Source organism: Ambystoma mexicanum, chromosome 2p (assembly GCF_040938575.1).
Source record: "Ambystoma mexicanum isolate Mex_15411 chromosome 2p, UKY_AmexF1_1, whole genome shotgun sequence".
Lineage (NCBI taxonomy): Eukaryota > Metazoa > Chordata > Amphibia > Caudata > Ambystomatidae > Ambystoma > Ambystoma mexicanum.
The window spans coordinates 74,221,964-74,241,455 of NC_090923.1; the positions used below are offsets into that span (position 1 = coordinate 74,221,964).

At 43.3% G+C, this 19,492-nt stretch overlaps 1 protein-coding gene across 2 annotated transcripts in view; it reads left to right on the forward strand.

Moving 5' to 3' along the window:
• LOC138566221 (phosphatidylinositol 4,5-bisphosphate 3-kinase catalytic subunit gamma isoform-like) overlaps nucleotides 1-19,492 on the forward strand; it is a 152,188-nt gene that overhangs the window by 67,607 nt on the left and 65,089 nt on the right. For both annotated transcript variants that reach the window (XM_069643280.1, XM_069643279.1), the window contains one exon: nucleotides 5,405-5,495. In XM_069643280.1, the coding sequence (XP_069499381.1) occupies nucleotides 5,405-5,495 (91 nt within the window). The remainder of the gene's footprint in view (nucleotides 1-5,404; nucleotides 5,496-19,492) is intronic.

The window sequence follows — 19,492 nt, forward strand, 5'->3', positions numbered from 1 at the left end:
TTCCTGGCTCCTCACAGAAGGCAGATCATTACTTTGTCAATAAGGACTTTTTACAGTAGTGTTGTTCGCACTAGAATGTTCTGGAGATTTGAGCACTTTGTTTGTCCCTCTACCAAGGATGCACCTGCTTCAAATATCTTTTTTGATGCAGTGTATTCCACTGAGGACGGTCTATAGCCAAATTTTAGCTCACTGCATCCTTCACAGAGGAGAAATAGCAATTTGCATATCAGTCTGGTCTCACCCAAAAGGGCAGTCCAGCAGTGAAATGCTGGGCAATTCTTCTCTGAACAAAAGTACCATCAGCAACCCAGACACGTGTTTCGGCCTTGTTGGGCTTCATCAGTGAGACAAAGCCAAGCTTCTAGATTACCCGTACTTACTTACGTACTTTTTGACCTGGTTTTACTGTGTAAACCTTGGGCACTTTGGCTTATCTATGCATATATAAAAGTAAAAATGTGTTTGTGTGTGGCAGGGTTTGTGTCGAAGCCTTGTTACTTATACAATTCCACACTGTTTCACCAATATGCACCAAATTTCACATAATTGACTGTGAGGACAATCCGGAACATTACTGGCTACATGACATTTGGACACCCCACCCGTTTCCCTGGATTTCAGCAAAAGTCAACATTTGTTCGTGGGTTTGTGGCTTGGCGAAGCATTGTTCCTTACACAATTCCACAACGTTTCCTCAATCTGCACCACATTCTGCATAGTTACCTGCTAGGACCCTTGGGACATTAATGGCTACATGACATTTGGACAGGGTTAACATCGGGATCCTCTCTTTATGATATGTTTGTGGTGAATCCTAAATGGGTACTTTGAGCCTATCCGACAGCTCCCCGATATGCTTAGCTAACACAGTTTGGTCTCACTCAACATTGTGTGAACACGTTTTCATTCACATATGTTTCCTTTTTGTGATTTTGTAAATGCCAATAAACGAAAACAAAAATGTTGCCAGGAATCAATCAAAATTCACAATTGGGTATATCATGCAGCCTTGTTAATTTGTAGAACATGTCCATTTAAATAATCTTCTGCCTTTTGGTGGAAATAATACATTGTACTAGTTGTCTGTATTTTCATTGGCGGTGTAGTGTTGTTGTGAGACTTTTTCAAGGTATTAGAGAACTTAGGGGGTTATCTTCAACTTCTATCACCCAGTCATGAAAATGTAGGGTTGTAGGACCTGGAAGTGGGCTGCTATTAGCAGATCACATGATCGGATCTCTTTCTCCCTTCCTAACTAACTGCAAATGATGCATTGTTTTCCATCAGAGTAGGGGACTCCAAATGACATTTGAAGCCTGAAGTTGCCAAGCCCCAAAATGTTTCGGGTTTGTCAAATCAGTCTATCAATTATTAATATTATTATTATAGGGTATTTATTGACCGTGGACCTAGCTCTGGGAAGCAACGGGTCGCTTTGCAATCCTAGGGGGAAGAACACAGCGAGGGAAGCAGAGAAAAAAAGGAGCAGGGGCTAAGAGGGAAGAGCGAAGGTTGGCAATTGGCAGCAAGGGCTCTACAAGCCAACAAGGGGACAGGCAGTGGGGAGCAGAACATTGACCCATTCCAGAACAAGCGGTCAACCATTCTTTTAAAAAAAATGTCATTATTAACTTTGATTTATAGATGCAACAACTGCAGAAAAAAGCTGCTTTGTGATGCTAGTCTGCCACAACAGACAACGAAACGCAGACGCCAATTTGGTTCAGCATTCTTTATCTGGTATCAATATCTTTGTGTCGCTGCATCTTTAATATTTGCTGTGAGCACATACATTTGATGACAGTCAATATAATTGTCTATGTGAAATTTTGAAGATGACAATTTCCATACAAATGAGGACATTAGTGAAGCACAAGACTCACAGAAGAGCGCTGTTAGGCAAAGTGTGTATGCAGTACCCTTTGGGACCACTACACAAAACTAGGACTACAGGTGTAAGGAAAACCAACCATTGGTATAAGTCTGTACTACACAGTTTTGTGGTAGCGCTGCTGAGCAGTCAGGCTTATCTCAAGGGGGAATGTGAGCGGTAAGGATGTTACACAGAGGTCTATAATTACGAGTATTTAAATAGACTCTTATAATCAAGGTTGCTTGGTAAAACACTTATTAATTTATTTCACAGTCATTTATAAAACATTCACTAGAAGGAAGCAATCTATATCACACAAAAATATACTTCAGTACTTTACACTATCAGGTTCTGAGGCATTTACACTACTTTGAAGGAGGAGCAAAATGACATTCAGAGGATTTGAAGTAGGAGCAAAAAGGCATATGTTAATAAAACAAACATTACGTTTACTCTAAAACAGTGCAAATAGTTTGAGTTCCCCAGAGGAGTTGGTTCTATGCAATAGGTTAGGCCAAAGTCAATGGGCTAAAGTCTTGTATAGGATAAAGCAGTTCTGGAAGTTAAACGGAAAAGTCTTTGCCAAAGTTCCCAGAAGTAGTTCGTAAAAATAAAATGTGTATGTTGGGTCACAAGCTGACTAGGCCTGCAAGTTGCCAAAGTTTCAATCACTTTTGCAGTGAGAGGTAAGTTCTCTCGGTTGGGTTTTCACAGTACCTTACAATGAAGAAAAAGAGGCAGCTGAAGACATCTGTTCCTGGCAGTTCCTCTAGATCTCACTGTTCCTGAGCCTCAGTCATGGGGACAAGAGGGAGGATGTCGGGGGACTCCTGCACTGCACAGGGACTGGTCAAAAAGCTGGCAAAAGCTAAACTTCGATTCCGGTAGCGGTAGTCAAGCACACAAACTGGTGTCCCTCTCCCTGGCTATTCGGTTTCCTGCAGCACTCTGAGGAAAATACAACGAGCTCCGAGAATGGTATCCAAGTGACTTACGAGTTGATTGGTCCCACCAACTCAAAGGGAGAAGTCGTCCTTGAAGGGTTTCTCTGTCGAGATGAACTTGGCAATTCAGACCTGCAGCAGGGCTTCACCGCATAAACCAATTGTCCAGGAGTTGCATCAGCCGTCCTCTTCCAGCTCCTCTTCGGTTCTTTCGTTCCAGTGATCGACTCTGCCTTCCAAGCCAAGAGACTCACCTTTTATCCAGTTTCCTCCCATTCATCCCAGCCTAGTTGCCACTCACCAAGCAGGGTGGCTGTCCTTGCTGGACAGTCAGCCCGCCAATCACGCCAGAGTGCATTTGGGTCTCCTAGGAGACTAAACACAGGGAGTTTCAGGCACCTCCCTCACTTCCTGTGCACCCCAGACACTCGGGTGCCAGAGGCGGTCTTCAGTTGTGCAGCCCGCCAAAGGCGTAGAAACAAAGGGACCAAACCTGGTTTGGTGCGCAGAGACAAGCTCTAGTAGGACCTTTCAAAAAAGAAATGGCGACAAAAGAAGACTGGGACCTGTTTAAAAAAAAGCGGGTCAGACGCCATCTTGAAAAACATTACTCCCGCAATTTAATGCTAACGGTGTTCGTGGTCGGGGAAAAATCATGGTAGTTCGTTGTAAAACCAATGCCACCAGCCATTTCCATAGGAAAGTGTAGCATTGGACTGCTACATGAGTTTATAGACATAGGGGAGTCTAAGTCACCCCTCCAGAACTCTATTGTAAGATGGGGTGTGCTGGGTCTACGAATTTGAAAAGACTAGTAAAGTCAATTTCACTTTACTTTCTCCAGGAAACAGTAGTTTATCCCAGAGAAAGTATTTAAACCTCAGGAATGCCTAAAAGGCTTCCCTGTGTCACTGCTCTGAGGGTGCTGTGTGACACTCATGAAAAGATGATGCCTATGGAGTTATCTAAAACTCCATAATCAAAGAACACAAGAGTAAAAAACATTCAAAATACATGCGAGAGTGGGGAAAAAAGGCACACACTCTCCAGGTAAAAAAAAACAAGTCCTCAAAATCCAGCAAAGTTACTTTGTGTCTCTAAGGTGAGGGGAATTAGCATATTTATGAGAAGTCTCCCTTAAAAGTGGAACCTCCTACCCAATTGCATTTGTACCACTATTTTCTTTTAACATTTTCTTGTAATAATATTTTTCTTTAGCTTAAATTTAGACCACTAACAGAGAAATCATATTCAACGTCAACATAATATAATATAACCTTTCAGAAAATGAGAGAACACAAACAGCATTCTCTCAGATCAGGCCATAGAGCGGACCACTGGTGTGCTAAACAACACAACGCATTGCATGAAAATGGGGAATAACAGCACACACTCTAGACACCCTCCACCCTCAGGACGGGGACCAAGACTAACACAAACATGTCAACAGAGAAGGGATAATAACATTCACGAATATTGGCTGCTAGTTTCAGGACGTGTACAGCCCTAGGAAGCAAGACCATTGCCATCATAGCTATCCAGGTGTTTTCTTTTTGGCAATTAGCTATTGCATTGGGGTACAGCTAGGAAGAACATGGTATGCGAGGAGGGACACAGCATGTAGTTGTTGTTTGGTTATTTACTCACCTACTGTCTGTCCACGGCCCGCCCTAATGCCTACTGCCATTTCCAAACACTTCTTATCACTACCCACCCAAAAAAAAACATCTTCCTGGGATCTCTTTGAGCTAGATTTATCAGGCAGTGACACCAACATTTGTGCTCAGAGTGTCTGCCAGTGTTATTTCAAAGCTGTTTTCTGAAGGTTAATGGCTTGATTGGCGCTGTGAATCTGCTACTGGTTTAATAAAAATGTGTTAACCAAGCATGCCTTCAGCCACCTGATTTATGAGCAGTTTGTGTCCCTTACAACAAGCCACAGCAAAGCCAGGAGTTTTGGCTTGTTTATTAGTTTTTGCCACTCACTGCTATAATATGCCATTTGATCACACACATTTTCAGCTGTACTTTTAATCCTATTATGGCTATGCATACCCAAATGGTAGATCTGTTGGCTTTGCCAATTCTTGTTCTGTATAGATGTTGCTGAGAAATTTCACAGAGCCATTGTTTCCAGTTTGTCATGGGAGGATAAACTCTCTCTTGAAGGGTTGAGGACTCCTCACGCCACTGTTAATGACTGAGTTTGAGGTTGCCTACTTTTCCTACCTTGAGTCAGTGCGCTTTGGCTTTAACGGAGGTCAACTGAGCTTTGTAGAATTCATGGCAGTTCCCAGCAGACGGTGCATCTGATTGGTAATGCTGAATCAGAATCAATATTCTTTACGCGTCTCTGAAAGACCAGTTGGGATGGTATTTGGTCGGTCACAGGAAAGTTCAGATCTATAACTTACCCTGTTCCAGCTGTCAATACATGGCAGAGGCATGGCCTAGCTAGCATGTTTCTATATCCCTGTCTGGCTGGGACCCTCAAGTGTATGTGTCACAGCTCTTGTGTGTAGTTCCCATTCATAGTCCTGGTGGTGTGGCACGGGTGTGGTGACCCTTCCTCATGTCATTTCAGATGCTGGTGATTATGGATTCCATCTGGCAGGAGCACTCCCTGGACCTGAACCTGGTTCCCTATGGCTGCATTTCCACAGGATACAAGATTGGTATGGCCAGTTACTCCTTCCATACCCGTGCATGCAATTCTCCATGTTACTCCCATGTTACCAGTGCTCTCGCCTCTTCTTGAGCCTGCCCCTTTACTTATATACTTCCTTAACAAACTGTTCAACTTTGCAACCTTTACCCTCTACTACCAATACTGCCGCTCAACCCCCGAGCCCCTGCTCTCCACATTCGTGATGGTTGAACCACTATACATCACAGATCCTGCTTCAAATTCTTTCTACCCATCTCTAAATCTATCCTGCCCTAACTGGCCCTGTCAGTGGCCTTGAAGGCTACACTGCATCTATCCAGAATATCAGCCCTCCCCATAGATTCTTCTCCATTGTATATAATGTCTATCTGATCTTTGAACTGTGTGTTTTTCTATATCTACTATATGTATGTACTGTATATTAGCATCCGGGAATGTGTGTGCAAACAATCAGGTTGCTCGGAATGCTGGCTGGAGGAGGGGATTGATCATGTGATCTGCTACTAACAGCCCACTTCCAGGTCTTACAACTCTACATTTTCATGACTGTGTGATAGTCAGAAGATGAAGATAACCCCAACCTCCCTAATACCTTGAAAATGTCTCACCACACCAACAATGAAAAAACAGATAACTGGTACAATGTATTATTTCCACCAAAAAGCAGAAGATTATTTAAATGTATCTACTGATGCAAGACAGCGTTCCAAACCGCTTGACAGCTGCTTCCCCAACCCACCAACTTCCCGCACTCTCACTTCCCTTCCTTTCTTTATTTTAAACCCCTCCCGCTTGCTTGATTAGTGCGGCGTGAGCTGCTTCCTCCCTGTGTCATTTCTAGCCACCATGGAAATGGAAGAGGGGCTCCGTACGTAGTCTTCCATGGTGGCCAAGTATTTCATTTCAATAAATGGAACTCCGCCAGGCGTCACCGCATTCCAGCGAAATTGCTCTCAGCGCCCTGGGTTACTGGATAGTCAATTCAGGGTGCTAATAGCGTTATTGTCCTCTCTGGCCTGCTCGATCAGGTGGTATTGGCCCTGGGACCCTACTTAAATGCCCTCACTCCGCTCGGGCCTTTAACTCAGGCCACAGGCCCATGCCACCGATCCAGACCATATTTTGGGTATTAACGCTTAATTGCTTACAAGACCAAATAGACATCTTCCCACTTGAAGATAGCTTGATGCTCTCAGTAGCCAGACCCAAAGTATCCAGGAGGAAAGACTAAAACCCAGTGCTGTGTGAATGTTTAACATTTTGAAATCAACCTCATTGTTATTGTTGCCACCAGCCTCACTGGGGAAGGTTGACACATGTGCAAGGTCTAGGAACGAGTTCCGTGAACCAGGCATCCCAAAGTGGGTGCAGAAGCTACTAGTAACGCTCCCCTGTGTGGCCTGAGAACATATGCCCTGTTCCTAGAGACTGGGAGACCCCTTCACGGGCCACACGCAGGAACGCCTTGTGTGGCCTGCAAGCTTTGCACCCCTCACCAAACAAAGGCTTACCGACCAGAGAATGTATTGCAAGAGACTTCGACCTGCATGGTACACCATGAAGGGGACAATATATACGAGTATGGGGTCCTCTTTTTTTTAAAAGGGGGCTATTGTGGATGAGGACCAGGGGATTCGACAAACCTACAGGTTCCACAAACAGCTACCCTGCTTTCACACACTTAGGCTGTGGGAGCTCAAAAATCCCGCTATATAGAACTGCGTAACATTATTTAGGCAGAATACTGTGGTCAGTGAAAATCTATTTGCATATTTTATTCAAAAACAAATGTAAAAACATGGAGATAAAATACAAAATTATACACAAGTAACTGTTGTATCCAACAGAAATAAAGGTCTACTGATGTCTGAAAGGCTTAGTTGCAGCCATGCACACACAATAGCCCTCCACATGTAGGGCCTGATTCATGGAAGTGTTTTATAATGGCGCAATCCCATAGGAAAACGCTCTGGTAATCATGCCTAGTGTCTACACACTTTTTTGTGTTTCTAGATGCAAAAGGACACATTTATGACCCAATCTTGTTTCTGTGTTCTCTTGTCTTCAGGACACAAGTTCTTAATCAGATTACATGTATTTTCCAGTACATGTCATCAAGCACATTGGACGCTACAGATCACAGACACAAACTAATTGAAAAACCTGAGCATAGATATTTAGTATATGCTGACATGATCTATATCCAAATTCAACTAGCCTTCTATTGCTTAGTTGTGTGTGAAGCTATTTTGAGGAATGCGTCATTTAATGAGGCTGTCCGATGTGTTACATTTTAAATTGCTTTAACGGATCCAAGACGGAAACACAGTAGCTGTTTATGCAGTGCAGTGCACATGGAATGGCAACGACTTTAACCACGAATGAACAGTGCTGAAGCTGCACTGATGGAAGACAAGCCTTTGCTTCAGCATATCACACCACTGCCCCTCGAAATGAAATGAACCGAAATCCGATGCATGTTCAGGTCTCATGGAATGAGATGACGAGAAGGATCACATGTATCAGTTTTCCAGGATAGCTTAGGATTTAGTATGTTGCTCCAATATAAGTTTACTTTAATTAACCAGTCTTCTGCCCCTTGAGTAATGTAACTTCAGCAAATCCTTTGCCAGTACTTCATTGATGAGCAAAGGAAGACTTCCTTTAACTTGTGTAATTGAAAAAACTTACTGGGCCTTTTCTCTATATGCGATAAACCTATCACCAGGAATCTGGCGGGGCGTGATACTTTCTGATTTACTAATTTATTTATTGTGTTTTGGTCTCAAAATAACCTTTCACAAATTTCACAGCATAAAAAAACATCAAAGAGAAAAAGAAAAGGAGAGAGAAAGAGAAAAAAAACATAACATGCGTTAAATGAAGAAAAGGAAAAAGTAACATTGTACAACTAGAGATTAATCATTATTGATCATAAAAAGCCCTAGTAATAAATTAAAATCATTCAAAGAATTATTTGAAAATGTCCTACCATATTTAAGTTGTTGACGCTGCGGTATCTTGCATTATTCTTGTAACAGAAAGTGAATGGGGATAACGAACCACTGGGCAGCTCAGCCAAAAATACCGAAGAAAACAAATTCGTTATTGTGAACACGTTTTCTCTAATTTCTTTACTTCTTTTTTACTTTACTTTTAAATGTTTGCAATACTCGGCCATGGACCTGTGGGCTTAAGGGCGCAACAAACAAAGACTCACAAAAAACAAGAGCCAGAACCATTACTCAGGTCAGGGACCAGTAGAGAGAACTTTAGGTGAACAGGAGGGTCTTGAGTTTCCTCTTAAAGGGTTCTGTAGATTTCAAGCATCTAAGCTCCAATGGTAATTCGTTCCAAGCCTTTAGGGGCTGAGAGATGAAAGGCTCCCTTAGAGGCCTTCACTGTCCTGCATCTGGGAATAGTCAATTGCTCCTGGTTGTTGGATCTCAGAACTCTCCTTTGGGTTTTTTCAGTTAATAGATCCTGCAGGTAGGCCGGCATTACACCTTGCCTACATTTGTGTGTGATTGTTAACAGCCGAAACCTGATCCTTGACCCAATCGGGAGCCAATGCAGAGCCTGTCTCTCAGCTGACACCTGGTCTCTTCTCCAGAGTCCCACAACCACACAAACTGCCCTTTTCTGGACAACCTGTAGCCTATTGCAATCAGTTTTATTAATGCCCACGAGGAGGCTGCTACAATAGTCCAGGTTGGATCCAACAATTGCCCTTGCAATGGTTTCTGCATTAGATTTGGTGATAAAAGGTCTGAGATGAGGGAGGAGCTTGATATAGTAGGCCAGTGAAGATACTACACATCCAATGTGATCCTTCATGCTAAGGTGTTGATCGAGAATAACATGTAAGGTTTTGACCTTCTTTGATGGAATTATTTTAGAGTCACCAATATGAAAACTTTCATATGTAGGGCCAAGTTTTTTAATCATATTTGGAGCGCCAACTAATAGCAGCTCAGTGTTAGTCCTATTTAAAGCTAGGTTGTTTATTACTACCCAGTTATCAATCCTATTGAGTTGTGCTTCATCGGTATCATGAAGTTCAAAGATCGGGATGACACACTGCATATCGTCCGCGTAGTTGGTAACATCACCCCCTCTTGGACCAAAAGAGCAAAAAATGGGAATGTAAAGATATTGTACAAGCAGGGGGAGACGCTAATTTCGTCAATTATATAGCACTTCATGCCATATTCCTCCAGCTTCTAGATGCTGTAACTATGGATGTCTCTATTATATCCCACTCTGGGTGCTCAATGTATCAACCTGGGTTGGTAGGGATGGGCTGACTTGGACCTAAGGGGATATTGAATAGATAGCGGACGGCATCCTCCTGTCCTCAAAGCAGGTGTGTTATTCATTCATTCATTTTTCATTTGTATAGCGCCTTTCACCATAACTACGGTCCCAATGTGCTGTTGGTTGAACGCCCTCGGAGGGACCAGAGTCCAATATTTGGGAGAAATGGGAGGTGCTATAATGCGTGTGTGCATTTCAGCCATTAAAGTTATGCACGAGCTATTCTCCCATTACAGATGTGTATGTGTTTCTGCAGGTTCATATCGGCAAGCATAGGACATGAGGACCTTCTCGCATTACTGGAAACTGACATTCAAGTGCTTCAGTTAATCTAGTAGAAGCTGTGGCCAGACTCAGTGCACTTGTTTATTCAGCATGCTCCAGAGAATATGATTGAGTGCAGTTTAGAAGTGTGAACTGAAAGCACTGCATTTCACTCCAGTGCATAGATGGAAAGTGATATTGCAGACTATTCAAGGTTGCCCAAATTAAATCAAGCAGGTACCCTGACATTACTTTGATTCTCTTCAATTTGCTGTTAATGGGCCTCATTACAACCTTGGTGCTAAGTGCACCAACTTTACCACCATGGTGTAAACTCCGTTTACACCATGGTGGATGGCGGATTTACCGCCCCATTCCAAGGTGAGTGGGGCGGTAAATCCCCATTTCCCATTTTCCCTTCCCCATTCCCATTTTTGCCCCATAGGGCATAATGGGAGTGGGGAAGGCGCTAATTACGCCGCCGTAAATTACGGCGGCGTAATTAGCACCATGGCAGGTTAGCGCCATGGATTTTAACGCCTGCTAAAAGCAGGCGTTAAAATCAGAATCAGGCGTTAAGGGTTAACGGTGCCGTTAACCCTTAACGCCTGAGTTGTAATGAGGCCCAATGTATTGTTTGAGATCCAGGGGAGCAGTTTCGGCCTTTCAGGATACCAGGGATTAAGCAGTGGTATCACTCTCCCTAACACCTGGGTCCACACACCCTCCACTCCCCACCTTACCTGAGACTGGGTGATCTGTTCCCCACTGTCTCCCCCATTGGTTGCTTGTATATCCCTTACTAGCGATTGCCCCCCTGCCCTGTTGTTAGCTCCCCACTCTTTATTTCTCTGCTTCCTTGACCATGTTCCACCTATGATTGTAAAGCGCCTTATTGCTTCCCAAAGCTAGATTCATGCTCAATAAACAACTTAATAATAATAACAATGATATGACTGATGAGCATCAGAGCTGGATTGCTGCAGCAACCCTCAACATTGCCTATGATGCCGGCGTTCCTTGGTCAATAACTGCATGATCTGGTCAAAATGACCGGCATCGCTATTACGCATCCCCTCCTTCCGCAAAAATGCAACTCAGATCTGGTTTATTCTTAATTACTGCGTCCGATTTTCTTTACCCGATATCCATATGCCACCATTGCACACCTCCCTACCATTTTCAAAACTCCCATTGATGTTAAGAGTTGATATAGGACTAGTTAAGCCTATTTTCTATACATATAGTTACAGCATGATTAGCCAATATCATCTCTATAAACAGTAGTGTGGCCTCAAACTCAAGGGAGGTTTCACCACAGTGGAGCTTTCTCGAATTTAAATAATTAGTTCTGCCCGTGCATTTAATGTTTTAATCCCTTAACCTTACCCCATTATACCCCATAACTCCCTGTATCAATAGTTAACCTCAAGAGCTTGTAATGATAGTGTTTCATATACTTTTACAATTTGAGATAGGAACTGCCCAGCTGACTCTACTATTTCACATGTCATATTTTCAGAACACTTATCTGTTAGTTACCCTAAAACTAATACCATGCAGGGGTATTCAGGGGTATTCAGGGCAAATCGCTCTCAGGGAGAATGACCCAGTCCCTATTTCCTGCAATAACTCTACTATTCTGCCAGCTTGGGTCACTCCTATATTACTGTATTGAGCATCATACCTACAATGACTAGTAGCGCTCTTACATGTGCAACTGGTGGTAATTGTATCACCGGTGCTAAACATTGAGCAAATGCACTCGGCAGTCGTGTTGCAGCCTGTGTAATACAGAATGAAGAAAAGAGATGTTGAGCCAGTCAGGAGTACATTAGGATTTTTGCAATGGAGTCAGAAAAGTTTTGGGAGGATAGCTCAGGGGCAACGTGCTTTTCCTTGGAAGCAAGAGGACATGGAGCACCACATGTTTGATCCCCGGATCCGCGCTTAGAAACCTCTGGGTATTAAGCATGTTATAAATAACATATCATATCATAAATGGCTTTGCCCATTTAATCTGCCTGTTTGGAAAAGGTCAAATATTTTCGACCAAGTAGACCTAAACCAGTGTAAATGGGTGCCTATATTGTTTCAATTCACGAGAAAGAGAATAGGAGTGATGTTAATAACCATTGACCCATCTCTCTATAGCGTCATGTGTAACATTTTCTGCCTGGCAGTGATCTCTAGACTGCAGCACTGCTCAGCCTTAGTTTAAATGTAATGCAATATGCTACAAGGTACATCTGGAGCAAACTGTTTGATCAACGTTCCACCGGTTTAGGTCTACTTGGTCGAAAATATTTGACCTTTTCCAAATTGACCTATTTTTTTAAATTGTTTTTTTGGTAGAAAATGGGGGAAGGGCCGTAACTCCCCCGTACTCCCCCACCTTAACCTATTCCCTTACCCCACCCCATACATTTATTTAATTGAATTTGATCGAAAAAACGATCAAAATAATTCGGTCAAATCTAAAAGGTCAAATGATTTTTGCTCAAGTATGCTAATACCGGATTCTAAATCATTGTGGGATTTCGACTCCTGCAGAGCATCCCACTTCTTCTCCCAAGCTTTGGATGAACAAGAACAAGGCTCAGAGGAGATCACAATTTTGCACCTTGTGGACGAGTCTGAATTTCTGCAGCACAAGCGGTCGGGGAAGAGTGTGGATGGATGGGAAAACTGATTCCATGACATTCCACTGCATTCCACTGATCTCAGGGCAGACAATGACTGGGTGAATTGGATCCGAGAAGAAAGAGAAGACCCCAGGCATTGATAGTATGCCAGTGGACTCTGTCAGAGTAATGTGGATGTCTGGGCCCCATGTCCTGCAACTTATTTAATGCTGTATGATGTATGCGTATTTTCCAGTGGTCAAATTGGAAAAGGTCAAATATTTTCAACCAAGTAGACCTAAAACCCCAGAAATGATTTAGAATCCTTCCGGTCTATGGCCAGCACTAGATCTGCAAAGACTCTTTCTACACCGTTCCTTTTCGGAAAGTCTTCATTTCAGCTGTTCCCACTTCTTTCACTGATCTACCAGCCCTGATGGATTTAGCAAGTGGCTGCTTGGGCTCAGGTCACTCGGCATCAAACCACCTGGAATTTGGCCACACACTACTCCCTTTACCAGGTTTCTTCTGGGCTTTGCCCGGGGCATCGCAAACCGACTGATTTTGTCAAAAGTCTCTATTACCAGAATGACCACCTGAATGTATCACTATCCGCTGCAAGTACACATGCCAGTTGGCTGTGCCCCAAGTGTCCTTGGTATGAGTGCATCCTCATTGAGTAGCCATCCATGCACCTCGCGGCCATTGGCTGTGACCCCAGTATCTGTGGCCCTTGCCCAGGAATGGGTAGTAGCATTTCTGTTGTAAATAGATCATCTAGAGAGATGCACAGGAACTTATGATAACTTTTTAGGATGCATTATGTTCATGCATAATACCAGGGACCAATCAGGACATTGTTACCTATACTGGTTGTACTGCTGAATGAGCCATACCGATACAGACGGACAATAAGTCACTAGTCATTAGGGCCGGGAGGTTAGCTCTGGGGCAACGTGTTTGTCTTGGAAGCAAGCCGGTAACATGTTTGCCTTGGAAGCAAGAGAACACTGAGCAGCATGGGTTTGAATCCCGGTCTCGTGCCCAGAAACTGGGCTCCGGTATTAAGCGTGTTATAAAAGAACAATTATAGTATATTTGATGCCTGCACTGAATAATGAGCCACACTGTACGGCATGATGGGACTCATTATCTATGAGTCTGCAGTGTCTAAAGAGCCTCCCCTGCACTACCTATGAGGGTCAATATTATCTATCCTGCTTCTACTAACCAACAGGCCTCATCCGCTCTGCCTGGCGGGGGACAATATTCTATAACCTATGCGGGGAAACTGCTTAGGGACTGGGACGGTCCAGCCGCCAACCAATGAATTTCTCACAGGGTGGATGAGCAGAGACCCTGCCGGCTTTCAGTCCCTACAGAAACACAGTAACTTGGTCTCATGAAAGCCCTGTGGTTTCCCGGACACAGGAACTGCATCTCTCAGAGTACACCACAAGGACTGTAAGAGGATTCAATTCAACACTACAGCTAAGTCAACGCCTAGTCTATAATACTGAATGAAAACCCTTATTGATATATCTTTAGGTCCAGTTCATGCGTTCTGGATGACTACCCCTATATAACACCCCTCTCTTGGAATCCCCCTGACCCCACTGAGCCAAGAAGTAGTTCTGTTTTGCAAGTTAAAAGGGTTTATTTGATAATTTAAACAATAGATATATATATGACACTTTATAATAAATTAATAATTGAATATCACACTTAATCTGATATGATACAGATTAACAACAGAGAATCTGGCACTAGCACACTTCTTTATAATTACTGAGGAGTTGAGATGAAATGGATAAGGTAGCACACTGGTAAATAGGTACAGAAGTATAATGTGGTAGAGAATGCTTTATAGGGTTCAAGGAAATGCAAGGTTGAATGAATGAAATGCAGTATAGAAAATACTCAATATGATTTCAATAAAACAATGTAATCACTTTTCTCTGGCTATTCACTCCCCCCCTCTTTATGCAATGCAAGGGAATGGGAGGAAAGCACACAGTTCTCAGAAATGCAATCAATGTAATTCAGTTCAACTCAGCTAGCTTAGACAACAGAAAACAGATAGGAGTTTTGAAATATCAATGGATGAGAAATATGCTAAATTTGCTTTTAATTCCCTTTCAGAGGTTCAGGGTGAGTGGTATCTAGTTAATATTAGTCCAGGCTCACACTAGCAATGATTCAGGAATGATTAGCAGGTTAAACGAATTTCTGGCAAATGGAAGGCAAGCAGCAGCAGTTTTTACATGTGAAGAAATTTGCAAATCGTGGTAAAATTCGCGAATGCGTGTTCCGCGATTGCGGTAAAACTATAAGGAATGCGGATCTAGGTGCGATTCAAAGCTAAGATTCTAAGCTTTCAAATAAAAGTTACTGCAAGTCTCTAGCACAAACGGTTACGGAGATATGAGCGATTTAATAAGGTCGTTTTTCAGATTTGAAATTTTCAAATTCAAAAAGACAAGTGCAGCTTGCAACTAAAAATGACAAGTGACAGCTTTACAAATGACAGGTGACAGTTAGGAGGCAGTTCTACTTAGATTAAATAGATTGAATTATATTATTTTACTAGGAGATTGGTTCTGCACAGTTTTCTAGGTACTCACACTATATTCTTGAGTGAAATGGGCCATGCCACGGATCTGGTCAGATTTTAAATTCGCCTCTGGTCTCTGCACTTCACAGTGATCTGGGTCAGCTCTCTCTGGTTCTCTGGTCTGGGTCTCTAGTTCTGGATAGATTGAAGTCTCTAGTTTGGCTCTCTGGAGGTTTGATGAATTTGAAGTCTGGATCTCTGGATGTTGTATGGTCCGGCAGAGTGCGTTGCAGCAAATGGAATTGAAGGTCCCTATCTGTCCTGTCTGTCTGCTTTTATGTGTTTAGAATGTGGGTGTGTTCTAGCATCACTGACCCTACCTCTCTCTCAGCTTCTAATTGGTCAAACCTCCATTTATCAATTGATTGGGGAATGAACTGTGAGTCAGAGGGATGTCATTTTATGGCTTGCAGATAGGACACTCCTCTGTCAGATTGCACACATTCTATATTTGATAATAAAAGACATATTTCAGAGTTACACAGTTGTTTGAAATTACATATACATGGTGTGGCTGAATTTAGCCATGTCTCTGTCCAAATCTGCTGTTTCTAAGAGCTTGCATTCAGAAATGGCACATAATTGACTTTTTAACTGATTTTTCAATTTCTGACATTGACCCAACTTTACATACATGTGCGCAGGGAGTACGGACATTAACTGATGAAGTTTCAGATTTTTAACATGCATACATTTAGAGTAATATCCACTTTTCCGCTAAAACCCCCCTGAACACGCCACCGGGTCGAAAAACCTCTTAAAATGTGGGCAGAAAAATCACAAGAATTATGGTGTCATTTATAAAATTTTCACATGTCCGCACCATGAGTTATTAATCTTTTTCTAAACAATATTCTGGCTACAAAGGGGTGTGGTTTTCTCTCAGCACAAGGTAGAATACTGGTTTATCCAGTTCTGCCAAGCCAGCTTGCTCTCACAGGCAGTGCCCCTCCCCTTTCCTCAGGAGGAAGCCACTTTTTACGACCATTTACGACTCCTGCCAATAAAACCTTTGCCTGAGCCAGGACAGGGCTTTGTTCACTTTCCTGCAGAGCACAGGTAATTCAATTATCAGATAGATGGCATATCCTTAGTGTGGGCAGCAAAAGGAAGGTTGGCCTGGGAACACAGTGGTGACTCAAGTTTCACTCCTGATGGGGGTAGCTGCCAAGCAAAATCAAGTTCCTTAAGCCAGACCTTCAGCTAACTGGCAGGTTTTTTGTTGCTTTTTAACTTAACTTGCAATTTTACACATGCAGCTAGAATGCTGATTCTAAGTGCAAAACTATGACATTTCAACAGTTACAAAGGCATGTGACACCAAACATAGGTCACTCATTTAACCTAAACATTTTCGATTTTAGTGTCTTTAAATCCAGTGCAACTTAAACTACTGCAATCCACAGCTCAGCCAGTCTTGTTATAACCCTTGTCTTAAGATCTTCATTTCCCAGATTTTGTAGGCACACAAAACTCCATTCTGCCAAATGTCTGCTGGTGTTCAGTAAATACTTTGCACATATTGCAATGTTTGAAAATAGGCATTTTGACTTGCCTTCAGAGAAACACAGGGTGGTTTTAAACTGCCGGCTTTTGGATAGTGGTGAGTACTGGTACTGCACCCATTTTTGGGATTTAAGAAAATGAATTCCCAACAGTTATGGGTTTGCTTTTGGCAATCAGCATTGCCATTCCCAATGGTTTCAGACTACTGTGTGGGTCGTCCAATGGTGGTTTTAGGCAGTGTCCTTCTGTGCCCATAACATCGGCAAAAATGAGTGGCAGCCTATTCTTCATGCATTGCCCTGTGCATTTTCTGGGAAGCTCTGGCCATCATGAGGTTTTCCATGTCAGTACTACACAGTTTTGAGGTAGGGCTCGGATGCATGGGTAAATACATCCCACAAGCCCCCCTCTTGCGATGGCCATTCTATTTCACGAATGGGACTCGCAAGACCTGGGATGTTTCCTCATCTTCTTCCAATAGATGGCACAGTTCAGCATCTTTTCCTCCATCCGGTCGGATCGATCGGTTCTCCTCGCCGGTCCTGATGGGAGTATTGGGCGGTCCACTGGGCCCATTGGATCTTCGTTCCCGGTCTCCGGATCGTCCTTCTTGGTCATTCTTCATGGTTTCATCTCTCCTAGGATGATAAAGCAAAAGCGGCAATATCTACTCATAGACGATTTTTTTTTTTTTTTCCACCACTGTTGAGATAGTGGGGCAGCATATGCATTTTATCATAATGAAACATTACATTCTTATTTTGAAAAAAAAACAGTATAACTAAGAGACAGTTTCATGCAAATCACAATATTTTAGAGACTAGATGTGGTATGTTTTATGATTGGAACTGAATTAGTCTGAGACAGTACCCGCTAGGATTCCAGAGGATTCCTCCAGTTGTTGCAGAGTGTGCCTGGGATGGCAACATTTCAACTGGTTTATGTGGACCCACTTGTCTTCCCCCTCTGCCGAAGGACCTTTGGGGATGTGGATTTTGTAGGCCACAGGTGAGATCTTGTCGATGATCTCAAAGGGTCCTTTCCATGTAGGCAAAAAGTTGCGCTGCTTGGCCTGGTTCCTTTGGAAGTTGTATAGATAGACCCGGTCCCCCACCTGATATTCCTTCCTGGAAGTCTTCAGGTCATAGTGGGTCTTCATGCTATCAGCCGATCTTTCTAGATTCCGCTGAGTGTAAGCAAAAGCATGTTGGAGGTGTTTCCTTAAATTCTCCACATACTCATGAGTAGTGGAGGCATTTATCAGTGTCTGCTCTTGGGTCCTGTAGAGCAAATGCTGCGGAAGCACCATCTTGCGCCCAGTCATCAACTCAAATGGTGACATTTTGTTTGCAGATGAAGGGGTAGATCTGATAGCCATTAGGACCAGAGGTAATCGGATATCCCAACTTGGCCCAGAATCTGCCACAAACTTCTTTAATATGCTCACAATTGTCCGGTTATATCTCTCTACTGCCCCAGAAGAAGCTGGCCGGTAAGCAATATGCAGCTTTCTCTTGACCCCCAGTATCTCCCACATCTTTGTCATTACCTCACTGGTGAAGTGGCTACCTCTGTCTGACTCAATCCTTTGAGGTAGACCAAAACGGGAAAAGATGTGGTTAATCATCAAGGCAGCTGCAGTTTCTGCCTTGCAATTTGGGGCTGGGAGACATTCCACCCACTTGGTAAACAAGCATGTCACAGTCAACATGTACTTATTCCCCCTAGCCGAGCGAATCACAGGGCCTACAAAGTCGATTTGTAAATCTGACCATGGCAGTGTCATCCCCCGCTTTTGTAAAGGTGCCCGGTGTGTGAGGGATGTCGGCTGAAATTGTGCACACACAAGACAACCCTTCAAATATTGGTTGAGGTCCTGGCCCATGTGTGGCCAGTATGCAACCTCTCTTAAGATTTCCAGTGTTGTGTGAAACCCCCTATGACCGGCGGTGGCCGCATCATGGGCGTGACTTAACATCAGGCTTCGGAATGAGGTAGGAACCACCCACTGATCGTGGCCAGCTTTGGATTTCCTTACCAGCAAACCGTCTTGGATCCGGAACATTTTTGGACATTTCATCAACACTCTTAGGTCCTCTTTCCCAATGTAATCGGTATCCGTCAGGGGAAAGTTCTCAGGGTCCTCCAGGTGCTGGTAAAATTTACCAATAATTGGATCCCCCTTCTGAGCGGTAATCAAATCAGCATCAGGGGTCTCCTTACTCCATTGTGCAATTGAAAGGTCGTTGTGAGCATTTGTCTGGGACCTAGTGATAGCAGTGACCTGGATTTCCCCCAACAGGGACTCAATCTCAATTAGATCCCCTTGGATGGCCCCGGTCTTGGCCAACTGATCAGCTAAGTCATTTCCAGTTTTGTCTGGTCCCTCTACTTTGGAATGACCCTTGATCTTCTTCCAATAGATGGTCATCTCGTTCGAGGTGACCAGATCATCAATGTTTTGGATCAACTTCCCATGTTTCAAGTGTTTGTTGTTAGCACATAACATGCCTCTGGTTTTCCAATTAACCAGGTGCTCCACGAACCCGTTCCGTACATAATCCGAATCTGTGATTATGACCAGTTCGTGGAGTTGATGTTGGACAGCAGTGAGGATGGCCTGATGCACAGCCATCAATTCTGCCACCTGACTACTTCGGGGACCAATTTTGTATCCAG